The sequence below is a fragment of the Apteryx mantelli genome, chromosome 16 (genome assembly GCF_036417845.1).
Source record: "Apteryx mantelli isolate bAptMan1 chromosome 16, bAptMan1.hap1, whole genome shotgun sequence".
NCBI lineage: Eukaryota > Metazoa > Chordata > Aves > Apterygiformes > Apterygidae > Apteryx > Apteryx mantelli.
The window spans coordinates 18,667,432-18,691,441 of NC_089993.1; the positions used below are offsets into that span (position 1 = coordinate 18,667,432).

The window sequence follows — 24,010 nt, forward strand, 5'->3', positions numbered from 1 at the left end:
TGCTATAAAGTTGTATTAATAAATACGGTTAAGAACTACAGCCAGTTAAGAGAGAAACAGAGTTAATGATTAGTTTGGTTTTATTTTAGATATTTTTCTTTCCTATTTAGCATACAAACAAGGGTGACAGGCTTGTAGGAGCAGTGACTGGCTGGACAGCCAGACCCCCTTCCCTCCCCAAATCCGTATGCCTCCATGAATGCTGCAGTATCCTTCTTCCAGACTGAATAACCACAAGCCAATGAACGAATATTGTGTTTGTTTTTTTAATAAAGCAGTGGCGTGAGTGGTGTGAACGGCAGGGTGCCAACTTCATGCTTCCCTGCTCTTGTAAACAGTGGAAAGGCAAAGAAGAGGAACTAACTCAATCACTGGATTATTCATTATGGATGAGCATCTAACAGTGGTACAGTACATCTCTGGCTGCAACAGAGCCACTGAACAGCAAGAGCCTCTGTGAAGCACAGTCAACAGTATCAGAGGCGAAGCAGGCACCGCTCATTTTACAGCTCTTTCACTCTCATGTTACGAGCTGCCGGTCTCTGACAGACACTGAAATGAAACTCTGGCTCCCAAGGAAAGGTACCTGAAGCTGGGTTTACCTACGTGTGCTAACAGGTACAGAGCTGCTTTTGGGTGCTTGAATAGGCAGGCAGATATGACTGCATATATATATATGCACGTATCCGAACACTGTGCATGCACCAGGCATATTCTTCAGACAGATTCACAAGATGGGCCTCAGAAATAATCTGGATTAGACCTAAATCTAAATGAAAAGTGTTTGACAGAGTTGATGTACTCTGATATTATAAACTCTGAATTTTCTCCATCCTAACCTTGGGATAGTTTTCTCTTTCTAAGTATTGGGAGATTTAGTTTGGGAATTTCAAGGTGCTCCCTGGCAGTATTCCCATTCCATAGGCCCCTGATGCCCAGTCCCGCCATGCCGCACTGCAAATTTGCCCCAATCCACAAGGGAACTGTGGACTGCAAATTTCTTAATTCAGCTACAGTCACAAAGACTGTCACAGAAGGACTTTCAGGGCTTTGTACAGGTAGGTCACATTATTGGTACTATTTTCAAACACCTAAAATGATGGATTATATAGCCCAAGAATTCAAAACTGGTCTTAAAACTTGGCTTTAAGGCTATTTGTTACCTCCTTTCTCACTTCTGCACTTGAGACATGCTTTTGAACTTTCCTCTACAGGCATGTTGTTGAACAACAATTTCAAACAAGGTCAGAACATGCACAAATTCAGTGATCTCCAGAAGCTTGAATTTTACCAAAACACTGGCATCACTCAGCATAGGAATTAAATCCTTAGAGTCAGAAATACTATTATACCTTTTGGAGTCCGAATTCTAATGCCAGCATAATTCCCTAATTGAGGTGGAAGATGTCAATCTAGCTAGGAGTCCTCAGAAGCAACCTAACCTTACTCAAACCAAGTAAGTATGATCCCACAACCTCCACGTTTCTTCCAGACCATGAAGTTAAGTGTTGCCAGAAGGGGCTGCTTTAAAGGCATCTAGAAGGTGTCCTCTTTATGAATAAGTTACATGAGACTTGTGTTTATCCCTCGAAAAGTGGATACTGCATAAGTAAATCAAGACAGTACAAGGAACCAATAGGATCCCCGGGCCTGTTCTGAAGATGATCTGGGCTTCTGCAAATGATTCATTTGGTTACAGGCCTTTGTGCAGGATAAACCAGTAACTCGTACAAATATTTCTCTTTGTCCCAGGTAACGATGTAGGTGGGAAACAAACTCCTTGTACTGTCTGATTTGAGGTGGTTCAGTAGGGTGGGATGAGAGGTGAATGGAGGATGGTTATTCTAGGTAAAAAAGGACTGGGGTGGGCAGTAGGAATCGCTTCACTGGTGAAGTCCTCACCATTCCTTGTGTAATTAGCCACTTGTCTATGGGCTCCATGTCTGAGTTCCCACCTTTATCTCTCCTCTGTGTTGAGAACAGAAAGGTCCATAAAGAGAGAAACCACAGCAACACCCATGATAAAGTAATACAACAGCAGCAAGTTAAAAAGTGCACATACACATAGATATGCACACACACACACACACACACACACAGTAGCTTCTGGCAACAGCCACATTCCCATTTGCTGCCTCTCAACTCTGTCCATGGAGGAATAGGCTTCACCGCAACCACTTCACTTTGTATAGACAGTTTACAGAATTTTAGCACTTCCTCCCTACTGTTATTAAAAAAAAAAAAAAAGCTGATAAGAAGTGAGGCTAATGTTTGTCATCTTCTTAGAAGAAGAGAAAGTGAAAGCTACACAACTTACTAAAATCAGTCAGACTTCACCGAAAACCCTACTATAAGGCACAGTGGAATCTCCCTTGTCTATAAAGCTGTAATTCACAGCATACCTTAATTACCCGCTTGATCTCAGCAGCCAAACTCCCAAACTCTGCCTCAGACTCTAACAGTAACCTGGACAAGGTCCTGGGTTACATGCTCTAGATGACCCTGTTTGAGCAGGGGGGTTGGACTAACTGATCTCCAGAGGTCCCTTCTAACCTCAACCTTTCTGTGATTCTGTGATTCTGTAATATGACAGCTTTAATGATGGTGTCAAGCAGGAGGGTAAGTTATCACAGTCTCCTGAAGTGTTTTGGCAATCCTTCAAACTGCCCGTCTTTAAAAGCGACGCAGGTTAAAAGGACTGCTGACAATGCCAGTTCCCCACGGCGGCTGGCGCAGGTTGCAGACTGTGCGGCACAGCGACACAAAGACTCTCAAGATGGTTTCTTGTTCTTCACACCACATCCCTGAACCAGGGCCATAGTGCAGAGTCATCTCTGCAGCTCCAGAAGGACTTGCTCAGAACCGGCAGAGCTTAGCAGTTCCAGCTCACTGGCCAGAACTGGGCTGGCTCTACAGAGCCACTCGTGTGTTTATGTACCTCACTCCAAATACCCATCTTAAGTGGGACACCTCTCCTGTCCACATTACAACAGATAATGGAGAATCTGCTGTAATACCTTATCTACCATTTCATTACTTGTGCTGAGGAAAAAAAGGGGAAATCACTCCAACTTTATCCGCTACCTGTACAATGTTAGAGAATTGTTTCTTGGACACCTCTCCTCCCAGTTATGATCACACAACTTCTCTGTGGCAAGAAAAGCAATTCCCAACATGGAAAAGCAATATTAAGAAAACAGTGTATTTTTAGCTTGTCTTGTTTCCAGCTGCTAAATCATATTAAAAGACAGCCAATGCCACGTGACCAGCCATCTCTCTGCAGACCATTCTGAGAATGACTACGTTAGAGATGTTGGATGTGCTGAATTTTACCACTGGACAACTGTGCTGAAACAAGAAGTGTGTGAAGAACGTGTTGCAAAGCTTTTGGCTCCTCCCTAGGGCTGTTCTTAAATTAGCTCTCTACCCAAATTAATGCATGTCTTTCATTTACTGAGTACTGCCAGATTTTTTCCCACACATGCTGGGGCTGGTAACTTTAGGAGAGTTTAATTTTTATTTCCTTTAAGAAGAGACACCCATGAGCCTCACGACACTTGATAAAAGTATTGTTTACCAATTACTGAAAGATTACATTTCCAAACAAGCTATTCTGATTACATGATACAGTCACCAGGACCTTTGAAAAGAGGCTGAAAGTCTGAGCTACAACATCTCAGAGCCCAAAGTTCCACAACCCATAAAGTGTCTGCTCCAAAATACTTTGACCCATCAGATTAGCTTAGACACAGCCCTTTGAACTGACAACACTTCAGGCAGAGCAGCAGCTACACTGGTGTGAATGACACGTCACACTGGTGCCCCAAGCAGAACTGGCTGAGAACAAAAGTGTTAATAAATAAGGACATGACCCCAAGGCCACCGAGGGAATACAGCCTCCTTGACCAGTAGCTAAATGTGAGCCCCTTTAGCGCTCGCTTTTGGTTAGCTAGGAACAAAGAACAGCTTCTCAAATCCTTTCCAAGGTCCTCCCAATAACACAGCACAGCAGCTCCGTGATACAGGGGGCTTGGGCTGCAATGCTGGCTTCAGGAATTCCTGTCTCACCACCCTAACGTATTTCTGCCCCCCACCTCCCCATGCCTCCCCTCCTTCCCTCAGTAGTGCTGGCATGGGTGTTTGTGGGGCCATCTTGGAAACTGCTCACAGGGCTGACCTGGGTTACAAATCACCTTTTTTTTTTTGCAGGATGCCAGAGACGGGAACAAGCAAATAGAGCAGCAGGGTGGGGGGATGCTCCATCAGAAATCATTGCTGACACCCTGTTATCACTGAACTGTGGCCAAAGCAGGCAGGCAGCTGTGATCTGACCCCAGCTGGCTCTGAACACAAATTCTCCCTGGCTCAGAGCACAGGCTGCCAGGCATGCCAGCTGCCCAGAGCACTCCCATTTCAACTTATGAAAGAACCAGGGCGGGATCTGCCAAGGGATGGGGAGGCAACTCTCCATGGAGGGAGGAGTGTGCATGCTACACTGGCTCTCCCATGCTCCCTAGTGGTCAGTACAGAGCAAAATTAGACTAGGAAGAGGGTCTGAACTTGCTCAGTCATCTAAAAATGTGCACGGATTACAACAGCTGAGTACAAAAGAACAGGAGAGCTGTAAAAAGCTGGGCGGTAAAAAGGGGTGGGGGGATGATCTGCAAACTCTTTTCACTTCTACTATCACCCAGGTATCCAGACAAAGCTGGCCAAGCTCTCCCTCTTAGACAAGTTTCTAGTGTCAGCTGCTGAGGTGACTGTTCATGTGCCTCTTTTGCCCACACAAAGTAGCAGGGTGCCATCCCTGGGAAAGAACAGACTGCACGCAAGGGCAGTTATGGCAAGGCATGTGAAGCATTAAAAGTCTACATAATTTCTCTTGCTGTAACTTGCTCATGCATCCATGCACTTAGAGCAAAGTCTAGCAGATTTATACCAACTGCATCAACTTTCATAAGCAAAACGAACCAAACAAATGCACACCAGTGCTCACAGGCTGTTCACTACTTATTCATTTCAGTAGAGACTCCAGCCAAAGAGCTGGACCCCCTAGGCAAGCTGCAAGAACAGAGGAGCATTTACCCACTATGATTTTGAAGTTTTTTATGCTGGTGTGCTAAGCAACAGCTCTCTAGAAATCATTACTGAACAAGTACTTGCTCCTAGATATCAATTTCAAAATAGCCAGTACCAGCATGTCACTGGAATACAGAACAAGAAGCCTTAGCTAAACCAGCTGTCTACAGCTTGGATTCCAAGCACAGCTTCAGATAACAAAAAGCAGAGCAATGACCTACCCCTCCTGTGTTCTGTTTTCGAACGTCCAGGGCAGACGCTAGTCCTTTGACAGCTTGCGGATCCTCATACGTCACGCTGAAACAAAGGAACAAACCATGGAACTGGACAGAAGTTCAGTCATCACCCAGGCAGAAAACACATGCTGCTCTGATTTATTCCCCTTGAAATCAGAAAGTACTTTTTTTCTGTTAACAAGCCTTAGAGTGCACTAAGTGCATTCCAAACAGAGGAGTGTGCTCTGTATAAAGATTATCCATCAGTTTCAGACATGATAAAAAAAAGGATGTTTATAAAAAGATAGAAAAAAGGAGTAAGACTGGCATTATGGGAGAGGTAAGCAAATAGGTTATGAGATACCATCTGTGTGTCCAGGGGAGCTAGCAGGGGAGTATGAAAAGAGGCCTGATTAGAGATTAAGTTTTGCAAAGCTTTGATGATGACATCTGGAAGCTTGAACTTGATGTGTGCAGGGAGGAGGCAGAGGGAGACTCGAAAACAGTAACTACGCACTAACGTAACTAAGCAACTACAGTAAAGGGTCCAAAAAAGTGCACTCAGTTGGTTAATCACTGTCTATTTACAGAGGCTGGATTTTTAAAAAGCTTCATAAACTGCTAATGAAAAGGGACATATAGTAGTCAGGTGACAGAGGCAATAGCATCATTTTTCCTCCAAGCACAGTGGTGAGCCATCAGCTGAAGCAGATGCCAACACCTGCCCATAAATCAGCCCCTGGGAGGAGCCGCGTGTCTGAGCAGGAGGAGTGCTTTTCCCTTCCAGCATGCTGGCTTCTCCCAAGCTCCGAGCACAGCACCCAGAGGCTCTCACCTACGCATTGCAGCAAGTCACACTCATGTCTTTACTGCCCTGCTGTTGCTCCATTTACACCGTGTACAATCCAAGGAAGACAGAGCAATCCTCCCTTGCAAAATCATGGACTGATGTGTGCTCCTTGTTCTGCTATCTTGCAGAAGGAGACAGAGGCGCAGTGTGGGAAGACTAGTTTCGTGCTTCATTTAGCACAAGAGACAGGGGGACCTCCATTAGATCTCTCCTCAATGCATCTCCTTTCTGACTATACCTTAAGGCTCTAAGACTGAAATCTCCAGTGGTAACGTACTCCTCTACACAATAGCATGTCTTCTCAACACTGATATTACAGCTGAGGCAGCACAAACAGCTATATTGATGGTTGCAAATGGAAGATCCTAATCAACTTGCTGGGTGAAGTTTTCCAGAGCTGATCTCTTCACAAGGCTGATAAATTTTTGATAATCTGCTAAGGTCTGTGCTAAACTACTCAGCAACATTTCTTGTTTGAGACAAGATATTGATAATGTTCTGACTACCGGTAGCCACTACATCTTCTGGAATTTGAAACCAGGAGGCAAGAAATAATATATGAAAGAAAAATACCTAAGAGTGTCTTTTTAATGAGTCTCACTTGAGGGAGATCAAAGGATTTCTAAATACGAGCTTGGATTTATTTTCCATTAAAATAATTGGACCTATTTAATGCCCTTGAAAGTGCCAGATTTGCAGCTCTAGAGACTCAAGTCCTACACGTATAAACAAATTAGGGAGAGCGTGGCAGTCGGACAAGCTACACTGCCTTCACAGCCTGAGAGCGCCTCACTGCTGGGCCACAGGGAGAGTTCAACTGGATGGTAATTCCTTTCCCAAGCCCTTGATGACAGTAATTCAGTCACCAAAGAACTATATCCATGACCTTCAGGTGAAGGCCCATTTTGCTCCTACATCTCAAGCATTGACCAGGCAGATGGGAATACATGCCTTTTTGAAAGGAAGCATCTGCAGAAATTAAAGCAAGTTCATTTCCGAGTTTCCAGTCAGCACATTAACCAAGAAAGTCAAGTGAAATTACTCAGCCAGTCAGCTCTAACGCAGCAAGAACTTCCCTACTTGCTCATGCTAATAAAGCCCAACAGCATAAGGCCTAAATTAAAAGCACAAAAACATACATCAAAACAACTTTTTTAGACTGGAATGAAGTAAGGAAGTCACAGGTTTATGCCGCTAAAAAACAGCAATGCCATGACTCAAAGAGCACTAAAAACAAATTCCAACATACTTCTTTCGCTGCTCAGCCAAGGAACTGCCTCTTGTCTGTGCAAACATGTCGAAGTCATCACGAGGATTACAGTGTTGTAGAGAGCTGAGTGTGCCACTGACACTGTTTGTACCCAAGTCTGCAATCAGAGGCAAAAGAAGTGAACCAATGAAATAGCAAACCATACACAAGCACCACTTTCATGACTGTATAGGTTAAACAAGAAGTTATTAACAATACAGGACAGCTATAGACAGCATCTGGTTAAGACTTGTGTTGCGCTGAGCACCATGTATGAACAATTCTCTACTTCTGCCCAGAAAAGGCTAGTGGCTGCTAATCATCACACCATAACTATTTCTGACCAAGCTGTCAACATCTGGAAATTGGTGTTCAGCTGCTGCCAGTCTCATCCTGAGATATTTACTATTCACTAACATGGTCCAAAATTTTGGGCACAGATTCTAGTCTTCTCCACAGCATTGTCTCTTAGCTATTGACTGTGAAATCAACAGTTTCAAATCAAGTGATCTGATATGGGTGCAGTGCTGAAAGAGGTGAAAACCTCAAGAATGTTCACCAGGCTGATTTCATGGAGAGCTGTGCCTAAGCAGAAATAAAGGGAGTAGTACAAGTTTCCCATGAATGAGAACCTACGTCTGTCTCCTTTCCTCCACTCTTTGCTCTGGTTAATACAGCACACCCCTTGTGCCAGGCTGGTTCCTAATACAGATCGTTAAGGTGCAGAAGAGTGGAAGAACCTTCCTAATCCTGCAAGCCACAAACCCAAACCTTCCTAAGGCCACACGGCAGTATTAATCACTGGAGAGCCAAAAGGAGGAGAATCTCTCTGACCCACAAGTGAGAGAGGAAAATACCTCCTCCTGAATCCTAGCATTCCACTGTGAGAAGAGCCTCCACTCAGTTCTCAGGTGGGTAATGGGGACCTCAGCAACAACTCAGACTTGCTCCCACACTCACACACCTGGATTACCTAGCAGCCTCGGTGACCACCAGATGGGCTATACTGATACAGTACAAAACCGCTGGAGAACTGCATGCAGCTCGAGACCCACAAACTGCCCTGGCCTTGACAAGTCCATGCACTACAGCCTAATGCTCATCAGCACTACTTAGATCAGGTACTCACCAAGCCCTGCGAGCTGTGAAGAAAGTGAAGATGGGGGTGCTGAGGTTCCGACCATTGGGCTCACTACAGCTGGGGAGCCAGGACCCAAATCTATTAAGTTGTCTTCTGTCACTTCATTCAGGACCTGTTGGGAAACAGATAACATAGCAAGTTATGCATGCCAGAGATTTCTTCCTGCAGTGCAATATTAAACACCAAAAGATAATGGGTGCTTCCTAAAAAGATCCCTTTGCAAAATGCCAAATGGCCTAGTCACTTAGCTCATAGGGAGCTGAGTGCAGAATAAAAAAATATTATCCTTCTGGGTCAGCCTCTAAAAATCCTAATGGGTTCCACAGCTGGCTCAGTTCAACCACTAGGCACAACAGTGGAACTCTCCTCAACATTATCTACATCTCTTCAGATTTGGCTAATATGTCTTCAGTTCTGCACCTCTTTCAGCACTGGACCAATATCAGACTTAAGACAAACTTAATTTGCTACCATCTTCCACATTAGGTATAAACTGTTTCCAGAAATAGAACTTTGTTGTGATTAAAGTTACAATGCAGAGCCTGTGCCGAAGTTTGCATTGCACTGCAGTGGAAGTGGCACTCAGGCAAAGTAAATAGAGAAAATTGTTAGAAGAGAGCAGAACAGAACATGTCATAATGCCATGTATGAATTCATCATGCACTCAGATCTTGAAGACTCTGCTTGTCTCTGTTCTTCTCCCTGACAAAGAGGAAAAGGAACTAAAAAAAAAAAAAGAAGATTCAATGAAGGATGACAGAAGATCAAAGTATAAAATAGTCTTCACAGAAGGAACAACTAGAACTATAACACTTCATCCTGGAAAGGGGGTACTGAAAAAAGAGATGACAGAAATCCCTAAAATTATGAATGGCATGGAGAACATGAATTTTAACCACTGTATTGTAAGACACAGTGAACAAGAATTAGGGGATCATATGAAATCATTAAGTGGCTTGTTCAAATGTAAACAAAATATTTATTACACACAGACACACAAACATACATAGTGTGTGTCTGTATACACTCACACACACACACATACATATATATGTATAAATGTGTAGTTAAACTGTGGAACTCACTGACTAAGGACACTGAAAGCCCAAAGTTTGCACAGATTCAAAAAGCAACCAGAAAAATTAATAGATGAAAGAAAATCTATCAAGGGTTGTAAACAAAGATGTCACTTTTAGCTTAGCATCTTCCTGAGCTAAAAGCTGTCACTTCAGCTTTGCCATATTCTTCCCCTGATATCCACTGTTAGTCACTAGAGGCAGGTTACAGTGCTGGACAGACTTTATCTGACTCAGTATAGCTATACTTCTGGGAAGTTGTTGGTGTAACTGATATAATAATGGAGTTAGGTACTTACTCCATTGCTGGCATTTTGCGTTGAACGTCCTGATCTGTATCGTTCAAATCTGTTAAAAAATATAGATATTAAAAAAAAAAAAAATCAACACTGACAATGAAGGCCACCAATAAACAAGGAAAGATACAGGTTTATAACAAAGTCATGTCATGCTTGCTACTGAACTTACCTTTCCTTGGTTCAAGAGGGAACCTTGAAAGCTTTAATTCCAAGGCAGTACAAAGGGAGGACAGTGTTACATAAGTTGCTTTCTTGTTTACAGGGGGTATTAGGCTGATTAATCTGATTTTGCAGCACACAGATGCACAGAAAACATTGTTGAATTTGTATTTTTTTTTCCATTAAGTGCTTCTTGATAGACTATTCTGTTAGCCAGGGGACAGGAGGAACTGCGACAAGAATGATACTCCCAGCTAAATAAGCTGAGCACCGCAGTGAGTCTTACTCCCACTTAACAGCTCCCCCTTGCTGCAATAAATGTAAATTAGAAGCCATATGCATGCTAGCACAGCTCTACCCAGGCGACACATGGCAAGAGAAACAATACTTAGCAAATTCATTTCTTAAAACATTCTGGGTCAGCTCAGAGATGGTCAGAGCCTATGTCCAAATAGGTTGGTATTTTCCAAATACCAAAGTAACGATGTTAGATAAAAACCCCACACTTCTTAGGGGAAGAAGTCTAGCTAGTCAAGATCTGGTATCTTCTCTATTTCTTCCCCAACAAGCCGAACATGTGGGGCCCCAAACCTAAACCCAGCCTTTATGTACTCAAAAAACATGGGGAACTGCTTCCTCCAAAGGCCGGTCAGAAGCATCATGACTTCTCTAAAGTTAGAATTTTTCCTCATGTAAAACTAGTCTCACATTTACATTCTCTATTCAGTATAAAAACAAAATACTCATATAATCCTGTGGGTTTTCTCCAGCTAGACAAAATACAACTGGGAATCTCAAGCAAATTAATTTTTTTTTCTTAAAGTAACAGAGGAAACTGCAGATTTAAAAGGCTGCAAAAATAAATTCAGGCCCAAATTTCAATTTAGAAAACTGTGGGTGTCTAGTATTACTGGAAATCCAGCTCTCCTAGCTGGAAAGCTTAGACACCTCCTACCTCCTATTTCTCACCCAAAGGCTTATGAAGCATTAGTTCTTTTACATCCAAAGCTCCACCGTGAAGGCCAGAGCTCCTGCTTGAATCACTGACCCAGTTTGGTAGCCATGCTAGAAACCAGTGCGATGAACTTGGAACGTTAGGAATAATGGAGGAGGAATTGGAATTTATTGAAACACTCAGACCAGTACAGCTATTCTACAACAGACAGCCTGCTAATATTGTTCAAGTTCATCTTTAAGTGTATAATGCTTAGAAATATATTAGCCCCTGTCAGCAAAGTTGCAGATGAAGGAAAGGGGGAAAAAATATTAAGGGTGACCAGATCGAGCCTTAGTGACAGTTTCACTCTGCAACTTGTAGAATCCTACTCGTGCATGAAACATACCACTTCATACAGTAAGTCAGCATTTGCTACAAAGTTTGCCCCAATCTTCTCTGAAGGACCAAATCAAAAATGAAATTGAGGCCACTGAGTCTTCTCTCCACCCTTTGCGGTGACAGCACAGATTCAGAGATCTAAAGTCTAATTTATTTTAAAAGGCTTTAGAAACAAAGCCCTGTGCCAACAGCAAGGAACAAAGGCTACTCTTTAGTGCTTCACTCCCCAGGCCTGTCATTAAGGGGAAGATTAAACTTTCCCAAGACTGCTGTATCACGTGTCACCTACTGCAGCAGATGTGGCTGACAGCGCCTTTGTCTAACACGTTCAGCGTCCTGTGACCCAAGTCCCGCCCCTGGGGACCATCCCCACAGACCAACTCTCCAAAACCTCAGCTCTGTGCAAGCCAGACTTCTCCAAGATTTTAAGTGTTACTTAAAAACAAAACCCTTACACATACTAAGGTCACGTACACCTCAGCCAGCTCCCCTTGCACCAATACTGGAACTAGAAACCTCAGAGATCAGAGGACAGAGAGAGCTCAGAGGAGCCTCCCCAAGCCAGGAAGCAGCACAAGCATTTGTGCAGAGCCTGAGATAGGAAGTGAAGCTAGACAACTACAGCTACACTGCTCTCAGTCCCAAGCCCCTACAGCTGTACAAGACTGCACAATAGGGGCTTACAGACTCAAGTCTCAGCTAGTTCGGAGAGTTTTGTAAAATGATGCCCTGCCTTTTACAGATATGCCCTAAAAAAAATTCAATGGCTACAATAAAAAAATCTTAGTATTAAAAGAAATAACTGAAACTCGAAACTTACTATAAGACACCACATGAAGACTTTGTAAATGCTTTCTGTGGTTTGGTTGCTCTGCATTTTGTTAGGTTGGACTGTTGGCCCAGATGGCCATTCTGTCAACTGACTTATTTCACATTTATGTGAAAACCCAGAACAAGTGTAAATAGTTGATGGAGAAGGTGTCTCACCTTTCGTATCTGAGGAAGACGTTATTTAAATCATCATTCACATGCAGCAGTTCCTCTGTGACTTCTTCATTGGAAACTCGTGAGATAAGCTCCACAATTCTTTGCTGCATAGCTCTACAGGTTCGGTTCAGTTCCTAAGAAGAATACATTGTGCACACATATTCTGATAAGCAGCTAGCAATAAGTAGATTTAGTTGAGCTCTGTTCACAGCCAAACATATCCCCCAACTGAGAAACACTAAGACAAGTCTATCTTTGGATGATTAAATGTCACTCAAAAGCACATCTAATCAAACATGCCCTTCAAGAGATGATGGCCTAAAATCTTGAGAACCTATTTACAACTCAGTGTCCTGATTCTTCTTTAATTCTGAGCACTTCAAAAATAAATATCTGTATTTTAGTGATCTGTTTTAAGAATAAAATCTGTTAATACAACAGCTTTCCAGAAGAGAGCTTTCAAGGAAAATTCAATCTGCTCTTTACTGTCCTTAAAAACTAAAAGATGCATGTTGTGGAAAAAGCAGGGAAGGAAAAGTTCACCAAGGCTACCACAGGTAGCCAAGTATGTGCTAGACACCAGGAGGAGAAGGACTGGGAACAGCAATCTTACCAGCTACTGAGATGAGGGTGAACATGCAACAAGGAGCAGGAGTATGAAAAGGTAAAGATGAGCACCCCCCACTTCAGTACTGAACTATACACAGAAATGCTCTCTTCAACAGAGCAAGTCCACAGATAAGGGACTGCAAAAAGGCAGTGAGGCATATCAGAAAAAAATTCTAAAGAATACAAAGCAAGGGGATTTATTTTAGAAAACTCTCATGCCAAGAAATACGGGTTTAAGTTTGTCTAAATGAGAAGTTCTTGTGCTTCCAGGACATCTCTTCCATCACCAATAATTTGGTAGAATTCTTCATTCCTGTTGGTCTGAAAGGCCTCAAGACCAAAGGTCAAAACCGGTATGTTGGGGAGGAACTACAAGAAGAAATGTTACATATGGCATGGTGCCACTGATTAGGCCCACGGTTTTACTTCAATAAGCACTGACATTTCAACTAAAGCATGTCCCTCTGTCATCTTCCACCCCCTAGCTCCACTTCAGAGCAAAAATTCAGCACTAAACAAGGATGACTTGTTGGTACACAACCTTCGGGATGAAAGCAAAAATGTGTTTGTTTTCCTTGCTTGGTCTGACATCCTAAGCTCTGGATAAATTTCACCTAGTGCAATCCAGCTGCCTTAACAGCTTGAGGAATGTGTTCTCCAATGTCAGTTTTGATCCCATCACTTTAGAAGCAGATTGTGACATTTCAGAGGTTTGTTTGCTGCCATTCCGAGAGGGCTGACAGTACCTATCTATTCTGCTCAGAGTTGGCTCTCTAGCAAGCTGTTTACATTTGATTGTTGGGGAAAATGTCAGGAATTATTTAAGGAGGATGGCTATATAAACCTCAAAGCAAGGAGTTCTTGCATACAAGCACGCGCTCACAGCTTTCAAAAGGCTAACCATTCTTTGTCATCAAAAACAGGTTCTCCCCAGCTCTGTGATCCAGATTTAGGATGCATCAGTCAACGAAGGGAACAAGTTGGAATAAAGAATCAATGCTGTCACTCCGCTTCACAGTCAAGTTCTTTCATCTTAAAGTTATGCTGTAAGGTTATGCTGTCAAGATGTTAGTGGTCATTTCTGAATGCGAGCGAATTGTTCTGCACTGTTTTGGTCCAACTTGGTTTCCTGGAAGCTTCTTTTGTTTTGATCAGTCCAACCCAAATGGGCAGTAACTGAAAGGCTCTTTATTGCAAAGCCTCTCATCAGCTGCCATGATGGCTCTGAAACACACAATACTGCTGCATGGGAGAGACCAATTTTTGGATTGATTTCAAAACCTGATGCATCACAGAGAACAATTCCCTGCCTTCCTCCAAATGTACTGCTGTGGGAGCCCATACTCCCCGCTGGAAGATCAAGACAGCAGCCTATTTCTGAAGCTATGGAAAGGCAAATAAAAAGGTAAGGGCAGCAGCTGGCATGCTAGATCAGAGTATTCCTCATCTATTTTACATTTGGTACAGATCCTTTCTTCAGCCAATGGCACCTCCAGCTACCACTGGCCTGGGGAAGCAGCTACAAAGCCCGAGATACGAGCTCAACTAAGGAAGTTACCTCTTTTGAGATAACAAATGCATCACTGGATTCAGACTTTTCAGGAGAGAAAACTCTTTGATTATGCAGTCTGATCCTCTGGACAGGAGTCAACACTGGGAAAAAACTCTGCTACATGGACAAGAAAGCACTGGAATAGGTTACAAGGGAAGTCAGGGAATCCTTGCTGCTGGAAGCTTTAACAAGTTTTTTTAACACTGAAAATAAACATCACATTTAAATGAAAAATGGACGTGATGAACCTCATTTTGTCTCAGTGAAGCAAGCTAGAGTTCCATTTACAGTCCTGTACCACTGCGGTCCTAATGTCCACTAAGCTAAAGACTATTTCAGTTCTCACTGCAGAGCTAACATCTTTAGATTTTATCCCATACAGTTAGTGAGAGTTTAAGCAGACCACAAAACAGGACTAAGATCATCTCAGGAATTTCACTTAACTGGCTGCAATAGCAGCCAGCAAGCATGAAAAACATCAAGTGATGAGACTAACTGGGGTCAAGTATAGTCCACATGCATTATGTAAAATTCAAGGCATTGAAGTGAACTACAAAAAAACCTAAAAAATCCCCAAACTCAAGCACAGAAAGCATCAGAATCAAATTTGCTAGGAAATCATTACCTGGAGTAACTCAAGATCTGAGGAATCCTCTTGTCCAGGGACCATTTCTGTCAGCATTTCAGACATCACTTTTGTATTCCCACGAACAATATCCAGCTCACTGCGCAGCCGGGCAATCTATATTGGTGTAAAAAAAGATACCAAAATACTGCATAATTTTTTGGCTTTAAGCAGATCATTTTCATGAACTGGCTTTGTGATACCTCTGGTTCTGTCTGACTTGATATGTGAGGCTCCAGATATTCTAGTGAAAAAAAAAAATAGGTAAAAGGTTTAGCCAGGAGATAATTTTAGAAAAAGAGAAAAAGAAAAGAGCTATTTAGGACTGTTCATTACCACGACAAAGCCAGATGTGCTATGCTCATATGGAAGTGGAGGCAATTGAAAACAGCAATGAAAAACAGACCTCAGTTGCAGTATACCTTGTGTGCCTCACTCAAACATAGGGCAAGATAAAAGAACTTTTGAGCAGGATCTTTGACTCTGAAGTTATTATTTTGTATACAGAAAATAAGATCCTATTTTATGGTGTTTGCTTGGGTCTTGGGGATGTGAGCTTAACTCATTAGAAAGAAATGGAATAACTGTTTACCTGCTGCACAACTGCCGAGTGGATTAGTACATCAGATTGTGAGGTTTCAAAACTGGTGCCATTAAGCCATACATACAAATCTAAAAGCTAGATTTTACAGTATAATAGGAGGAGAGATTACTATGTAGAATCAGACCTAAGACACGCCCAAAGCCAGAAGAGATAAATTTGAAGTTCCTCTGAAAATTGGTTTCTAATTTGATTTACTGAAAGAATCTCACTCAGAAGAATCCTCATCCCAATACCTGTTCAGAATTAGCAGTGATGGGACCAGTCACATTCAGAGCTGGGGCCTGAGGAGCAGAATATGCCGTTGGAGAAGGTGAAGAGTAAGAACTGGTGCTCATCCTCTGCTGGGACTGTGAATTGTGCATATTTGCTGCAGGATCAACTTCAGGAACACTCTGTCACATCAGAAAGACAGGAGTTCAAAAGCTGAATGGTGACAGCACTTGCTTTGTCAGCAACCTCAGGCCAAATATGTTCAAATATAGAACTTAATTGCACCTCATGGAAAAGGTCAGTGTAGTTACAAGAACAGACTGACAGGCCAGCCCATAAACAGAGAGCTACAACAACAATGCGTGCCTTTATCTTCCGATCCAGCCCACATGCATTTAAGTCAAATTACCTTTACGAGAAAAGTAAGAAGCAAAATAAAAACAGGAGCCAAGGATAAGTAATTATAAACAATTTTAAACTAGGAATTAGGTTGCAGGCTTACAAAAAATGATGCAATACATAAACACTGGATTTAATTAATCTTGGCACAAGAATTGTAATCTTTCAGTCTTTGATCACTTGCATTTACCACTTCAAAACTTCATTAACTTGAATTTTCAGAGTGAATAATCCGAACACCTGTGATCATTAAGTTACTTCCTAACTTTAGTTTTGTCAACTTTACAGACCTGTCTTTTCAAAGGTGTAAAACACCTCCTGTTATCATGGGATCAGTGGGAGATTCAGACTCTATACACCTTTAAAAGACAGGCAGGCCTCTGTTCAGAATTATCACTAACAGGACCAACTACACTCTCAGGAAAAAGAAGCAAATCTCAATAATATATCCTGCTGGAAACTTCCTGAGCAAATTAGCAGCATTTGTATGGTGGTTTTGTAAAACAAGACAAATGTACAAACCTCCTCCAAACTCTTTGCTCTTTTCAAATTGATGTTTGACTCAAGAGAGGACATTCCATTAGCTTATCAGCCTGTCAAACGCAGCTGCATTATGCTTTTCCTCCATTCTCTTTCACTATTAAAAAGTCCCACCAGGACTAAGTTCTGCGCAAGTTTAACAAGTCAAACTCAGAGAAAAAGCAGGAGAAAGAGTATTTACCTAACTATTTATATGTCTCTGGAAAATGCCCCTGGAATTGCAAAGCTGCAGCTTACCCTCTGTGGTGTGTGTATTGGAGACAGAGCATCGAGATCTGCCATGGGAAACTCTATGCCTTTCCTCTTGAGTTCTTCATAAATATGCACTACTCCGGTTAAATCAGGGCTACTTCGAAAGGCATCAGCCCAAGCCTGGAAAACATGAGGGATTATCCATAAACCTTCCAAATGAAGTTCCTGCTCCATCCTGACCTCAGATACTAACTACAAACGCTTTCATGTATTTCAGCCTCAAAGGGAAGCTGTAACTATTAGATCTGGTCTAAAAGATCCTCCAAATATTATTAAGACAATCACATACACACTTTATATGAATATAAAATAGACAGGAATCCAGTGCATAGTAGCTTTGTATAGCCCTGGCAGCATCAGCATCTGTAATTGCAAATGAAAGCCTCTTCCTACCTTTTTACTTAGCACTGATTGCATGCTGATCTTTTCTTGCGTATTCTATGGCCAATGACCCATGAAAAAAAAATTTTGTATGAAAGATTAAATTGATCTAAGCAAAAATAAGGTCAAACAATAATCTTAGGTAATCTTAATTTATTTTATGAAACATACTCATTTATTGCTGAAGAAAAACCATAGATGCCAAGTTCTCTACAGTATTTTATTTGGACCAAACTTAAATAAAAAGGGTAGTCTCTGAGGTTCTTATATTGTGAAACATGCAGTCCCATGAGCAGCAGAACTAATGAAGCCTGGATTCCTACAGAGCATATCCAACACTTGGACACCCTGGTGTGACAGAAAGAACAAGTTTAAAGAGAGAATTTCCCACAGCCAAAACACTCATAATATCTCTCCTGTATGAATTCTCTGGTGTCTAAAAAGACTTCAGTTCACACTTGAGTTTTTCCTTCAGTGGCAGTACTAAGTGTTTCCCTTCTCTAGCCAGCCTCCTGTGTTCATGAAACTTCTAGGAACATAGTGTCTTGAAAGCCTCTACTGCCTGTCACTTTTGCTGGAAATTAGCCAAGGTATTAAAAATTTAAGGGAAGGAAAAACTGAAATATTATGACTCAGTTTAAAACAAAATATACTCCCCAAACCCCCACACATGTGAGGTAGAGTATCACTGTGTCAGAGAACTATTGAGAGAAGTATGTGTGGGCTCTGAACTTAATTCATTTAATCATCACTTTTAGACTAGTTCTTTGACTAGTTTTATTTTAAAAGCTATCTTTAACCACCTTTCACACTTGAGAGGAGGGAAATCAAGGATAGCAAAACAAAATAAGAAATAATTAATATTTAAACTTATATTCCTATTCTGTTCAGTTCTAGGAGACAGCATTTCCCACCCTATGTGCCTAGGAGACAATCCATTATCAGTTGCAAGCTAAGAACTCTGGGTTTGCTCCTCAGCTCTGTTAGAATAAATCATCTGCATCAACTGTTCTGATGCTATACAGAGAGCTTAGGAGACTTGCCCATTGTCCAAAGAAGCATGTGACACAGCTGAGACTGAATTCAGATCTTCTAAATCCTTAGGCCAGACTATCAAATGTAGATGGTTAAGGATGCTGATGTATAAATCCCACTCAGCACCTCAGTGTGCAAACAGGTTAACTAAATATCATTGCAAATCTGCCCCCTAAACCAGTGACCATCACAGGACCATTTTTTCCAGTGTAAGACACTTTTGAACACATGTACCCTCAAAAGAATTTGGCATGCCACTAAAAATCTCCCAATGCTTTATCTTTGATGACAGTGCTCAGCTGCTGGGCAGGAAAGTGTTATGAACTCTGAGGATATATGCCAGGTCTTGCCAGAGGCACAGCAGTAAGCATATTCTCAAGGCCTTTTAGCAAGGTGAAGAAGCAAGAATAACCAATATGTACGATATGCTAATTCATGTATACTGGGAAATAGGTTGAGAAAGTGAGATGTCCAACATCTCAAAACAGTCAAGCCTCTAGATAAGAAACTGCATGGAAGATTTATCTATCCTTCCTATGGAAAATCCCAGGAGTACAAGAGCTATATGGTTGAAAACAGATGCTGTTTGTACAGCCTTTTTCCATGCTTCCAAGTTTGTGCTATTAATCCTCTCATTTCTGTACTTATTAGTTCTCTGATATCAAATTGTAAAAAGCCTACAGAAGAGGATAAATGTAAACTAATGTTAGTGGAGCAGAGCTGAGAAGAGATCAGCCCTCTGGAACAGAGTTAACTCCAATTGCAGGGAGCTCTAAAAGCAAAGTCTAAGTTGAGCAAAATGGTCATGACACATGGGATATTCTGGGTGTGCGTGTCCATAGGGCAGATGAGATGAGTGACTGCAATCACTTTTCCCAACTTGTCAGGCAATCTGAAAAACAAAGTCCCCTACCACCTCCAGCTAAAGAGACACCAACAGAACCCACCCACAGGCAACCTCCATAATTCCCAGACTGTTTATACCAAAAGGCATTTAGTACCCAAACAAAATGAGGCTTTTAGCTCTGCTGCATAAAGCCTATTCAGATAAAGCTCTGTTTAAATACACTGGGGCAATGACTGCGGCTTTTTGGTTATGTTACAAACACTGTTCCATTTTAGTTCCATTAATGCCTGGGAAGTGTATCCAACATCCTCTAAAACACTGTAGCAGAGCAAACAGTATGGAAACACACAATTTCTCTTTATGGGACATCATTTAATATCATCACTCTCTCTCCGCACTTATCAGCTCTCCCACCCAAGCAGGCAGACACCCATGGGCTCTCTCTGAAGAATTACTTTTAATAATTTCATTAACGTTGTGCTATTTTTAGAAACGCCTTGAGATCAGAGACCAGGAGTAAAGGGGCCCCACATGCCCTAATGAAATGCCCACCTAGGTTCCCCACCCAGCCTATTTCCTGTTTAGAAATCACTTACTTCACTGTTGTGCTTTAACAATGTCCCGCCTGTGTATTCACGTAACAAATAAACAACTAGAAATTCAACTGCATGCTTTGCCACAAAAATAAGAAATATATTTTGAAAGCTACATCACACACTTGTAAATACCTTCCCACAAGAAGCACTGCAGCAGGTTTATATAATTTTAAATATGCAGTGTCTTTTAGTCTCTGATGTATGCAATAGCCTGGTAGGAGCTTAGTGATAAAGCTTCCTATAATTGTCAAATTTCCTCCAGGCAGGCACCAATGTTTCCTCATGTGTTGCTAATGATCTGTGGAATTAACATGGCTGTTTATTGTCACGCTGCACAGAAGAAAAAATGCTTGACAGGCCCAGGTCTGAACTTCCCCACTGCAGACAAGCATCTGACAGTGCACTTTTACTGCAGAATAACCAGAGAAGGGGCACCAAAAACTTTTTAACTCCTATGTAACCCTTTACTTCTCTATAACCATCTTTAAGAGGAACTCAGAATATTTTGTAAAGGAGGGAAACAGCTCCATTTTACACTCAGGGAAACAGACACAGGGAGGTAGGAGTTCTTCAGTTGACAGTGAAAGCACGATTCTCCTCTGAAATTTTCCCGGCCTCAAATGACAAGCCCATCACAGAGCTGGAAAGACAGCAGGTCTCCAGCTTCTAGATTTGACTGTCAAATGGCAAAGCCATCCATTTATCTTTTAAAAAGCCCTCTGTTTTGGTAGAGTGGTACCTATCTTAACTTTAATCCAGACATCTCTCCCTGGATAAAATTACTGTGCCTGTGCATGCCTGCTCTTCCCTACCAATCTGGATATACTGTTTGTTTTTACATATAAAAAACTTGCTACATTTTTCAATGATGACAGCATGTTTAGCGATGCGTAGCACTGAAGCAGACAGTCCTTATTTCAGGAAGCAACATATGGAAGCAGAGACAAGCTGTGTACCTGAATCAGCGCTAGTACTTTATCCTGTACAATAGTGGGGGGGTTATTCTTGGGCGAGATGATTTTCACCAGAACACCATCTATGAAGTCACGGTTTGCCACTAAGACATGAAAGCGATGGCCACAGTTCTTCACACAGGTCTCCAACACCTACACACACACAAAAAAACATCCATTGTTGGAGCAAAGCTTGATCACACACACAGCAGCTATGTGGTTGGTTTCTGATTTTGGTTTTGTGTTATAAATCTGTTGATGAGAGGGAGAGAAGACAGAGGAGAATTTAGGCTTATACTCTCAATTCTTCTTCTCTTCTTCCCCAATATTATCAAATAGATTCCTGCTCTACACACATATTTAGAGGTACCTCACTGACCATTAATATACTGGTCACTTGCGTGATCTACCTGTGCCTGTTTTCAAGGTAAAGAAATATAAGTTTCTTCCTCTTCAAAGCAGAACTTTCCAACTTGCGCAGCTGAACAGCTAAATACACAAAGCATCACATCAAGAGCAGGTAAGACGGAGGACACCCTGTCACAGTGAGAAAGTGTCAAGTTGTGGCATTCCACCATTTTCTATATACCTAGAACACAGCTGGACCAGGTTGCTCTGAGCTACAAGCCATGTTTTAGAGCTGGGAATTCAGGTGAATGATCATCATTCATTCAAAACACTCCCTTGTGAATGCTCTGACAGGTTATACTTTGACACATTTTCCCCTGCAACCTAGCTTGAGGCACCTTCCACTTGCCATTCAATTGCCATGGAAGAACAGCTGTTGATTTTTCTCTGAAGAACATGATTAGCATGGAGATAAATCTAATGCGTCACTTCTCTTTACAGCCATGCCTAATAACCACTGAAAATCCGTATCTGCGGAGTTTGTAATTACTCTCCTACTTCAGCTACTTTCATCAGCCATGATGACACGGACTCATTCCTGATGAATTTCCCTTTTTCTTGAACAATGGATAATCTTGTGGTTTGGTCTTTGGTAATCTGTCAAAATGACAATCCAGGATAGGAAATGGCAAGAAGACAGAAAGTACAGTCACGCTTCATCAGGGAGATGCAACAAGGGCTCTGTGAAAGAATCATACAGATCACCTACCCACAGCAGGATAACTCGATCTAGTTAGTGCTACTCATTCCTCACACTGATGCAGTGCAGAGCCTGCCCAACGCCACACTTTCTGGAGTGCTGCATTACCCAGGAAACCCCTCGCTAAAGTCATCAGTAGGAAAGGTCACTTGCAAATTATCTCACACCCTAGCAGAGCTGCGTAAATGCACAGAATATAATTGAGGCTTTACTGAGTGAAATTAGATCAGCATAAATTAATGCGAGTCTCCTACATAGATCCATTCACAAGGGAAATTGTGCACCAGCTACCTATGAAGCTGAAAATATGGCAAGTTCATCATCCTCACTTGGAGGTATGCCTGCAGCTGTTGCCTTGGAGTGGAGAAACGTCTGGGTACAGGGAGATGTGAGTAGAAGGGAAAGCCCCAAAGGGTACACAACCCAATTTGGGCTACTTTAACTTTCCTCAGTCAGTACTTTGGATGGATAAGAGCCCCGCAAAAATCAGAAAATAATCTAGTCATAACAATGCTATGCAAAGCTTCCAGTAACTCTCCCAAGGAAGTGAGGAGGTAATTGGAGAGAAGAAAAGGACAGAGCAGTGGCTGTTAAAGCAAAGAGTGTGTACATACAAGAGAGTGCCAGCAAAAGGACAATGACAAAAGAAGAGGGATCTGTCCTTTTGAGGCATTCCAGCCTGCCCCCACTCACCGTCAGAGCCAGCATGACCTCTCTGTAATTTTTGTTTCCATTCAGCCTCTTCTTCAGTGCTCGAATGGCATCCTTTGGGCTGAAGGAGAAACATACCATTTTTAAAAGACACTTCAGACACTCTTTTCACATGTCAGACTGCGGGAAAAGGAATCCTTCTTTACTGTTTCCAGCTGGACATAAGCATGTGTGTTAACTTCAGATAACTTGACTACGATCAGACTAGGGTCATGTAGAATTATGCGAGAAGACAAGATATCACTGAAGTCAAGGCCAGAGCAATGCCTGAGGCCTCTGAAATGGCAGGATGTTGATCAAGCAGGAAAGATTGACAGCCACTCAGAAAAAGGCCCAGGGCATAACAGCAGGGATCAGTTCTCCTGCAAACTGCAAGCAGCACAGCTTTTCTGATGCTGAAGGGGGAGATGCATCAGAGAAGCTCTCTATTACCCGAAATGAATAGCATTGCAGCACTGGGAAGACGTACACCTGCTGAAAACAAGAACCCTAGAAGTACAGACTTGGCACCCCCTCGAACAACATGCTTAGTACATGTTTTTCATGCCAGCCTCCTTAAGCAGAGACCTACCACAGAAAATGCTGCACCATACAGTATTTTTTCTGAAATGGGTGAGGAGCAGGAAAACCAAGCAACTTGCATGCAATATGTAAACTGCATTTAAATTATAAGCACCTGAGCACCCCAAACTCACTGCACCTCCTCACATGCTGAGTGCAGCTGGCCAGAAGAACGGGTTCATGAACCTTTCAAAGTTTGCTGAAATAGCACATACCCTTCTTCTGTCTCGTTGATAATGTCACAGATCTCCATGTTAAGTGTCCAGTCTTCACTTTGCAGAGAGCCATCTGTGGCCTTTTCTGTAAAGGAAAAAATAAAAAAGAAATCCTTGCACATCTTCCTGATTGGGTACTATACGTCAGTCCATCTTTGCTTACTTCGAGCTGAAACACCCAGTAAAAGGAAGATAGGGGAAAAAAAAAAGTCACACCTTTCCCTATTGACTCTAAGCAATGTCAAACCTTTCTTCCTGATTTAGGGATCAGCATAGAGGTTTCCAGACAAAAATCAATTATCCATCATTCTCTTTAGCCCATATAGATGGGCCATTTTTCAGACTCTTGAATTCCTGGGTAGAAGAATGTTAGCTAATTCCAATTCAAACTTTGCAGTTTCTGCACTGTTAGTTGGCAAGT

General features: G+C 42.1%; 1 protein-coding gene across 2 annotated transcripts in view; it reads right to left on the reverse strand.

The window, feature by feature from the left end:
- The window catches only part of TOM1L2 (target of myb1 like 2 membrane trafficking protein), a 58,752-nt gene that overhangs the window by 14,301 nt on the left and 20,441 nt on the right, over positions 1 to 24,010 (reverse strand). For both annotated transcript variants that reach the window (XR_010885787.1, XM_067306073.1), the window contains exons 2-12: positions 23,590 to 23,674; positions 22,796 to 22,874; positions 20,998 to 21,147; positions 17,168 to 17,302; positions 16,015 to 16,173; positions 15,178 to 15,294; positions 12,392 to 12,525; positions 9,910 to 9,958; positions 8,523 to 8,646; positions 7,394 to 7,511; positions 5,301 to 5,376 (exon numbers count right to left, since the gene is read on the reverse strand). Coding sequence is in view for 1 of the 2 variants with exons in the window: in XM_067306073.1 (XP_067162174.1) it covers positions 5,301 to 5,376; positions 7,394 to 7,511; positions 8,523 to 8,646; positions 9,910 to 9,958; positions 12,392 to 12,525; positions 15,178 to 15,294; positions 16,015 to 16,173; positions 17,168 to 17,302; positions 20,998 to 21,147; positions 22,796 to 22,874; positions 23,590 to 23,674 (1,226 nt within the window). In the remaining variant the exon portion in view is untranslated. The remainder of the gene's footprint in view (positions 1 to 5,300; positions 5,377 to 7,393; positions 7,512 to 8,522; positions 8,647 to 9,909; positions 9,959 to 12,391; positions 12,526 to 15,177; positions 15,295 to 16,014; positions 16,174 to 17,167; positions 17,303 to 20,997; positions 21,148 to 22,795; positions 22,875 to 23,589; positions 23,675 to 24,010) is intronic.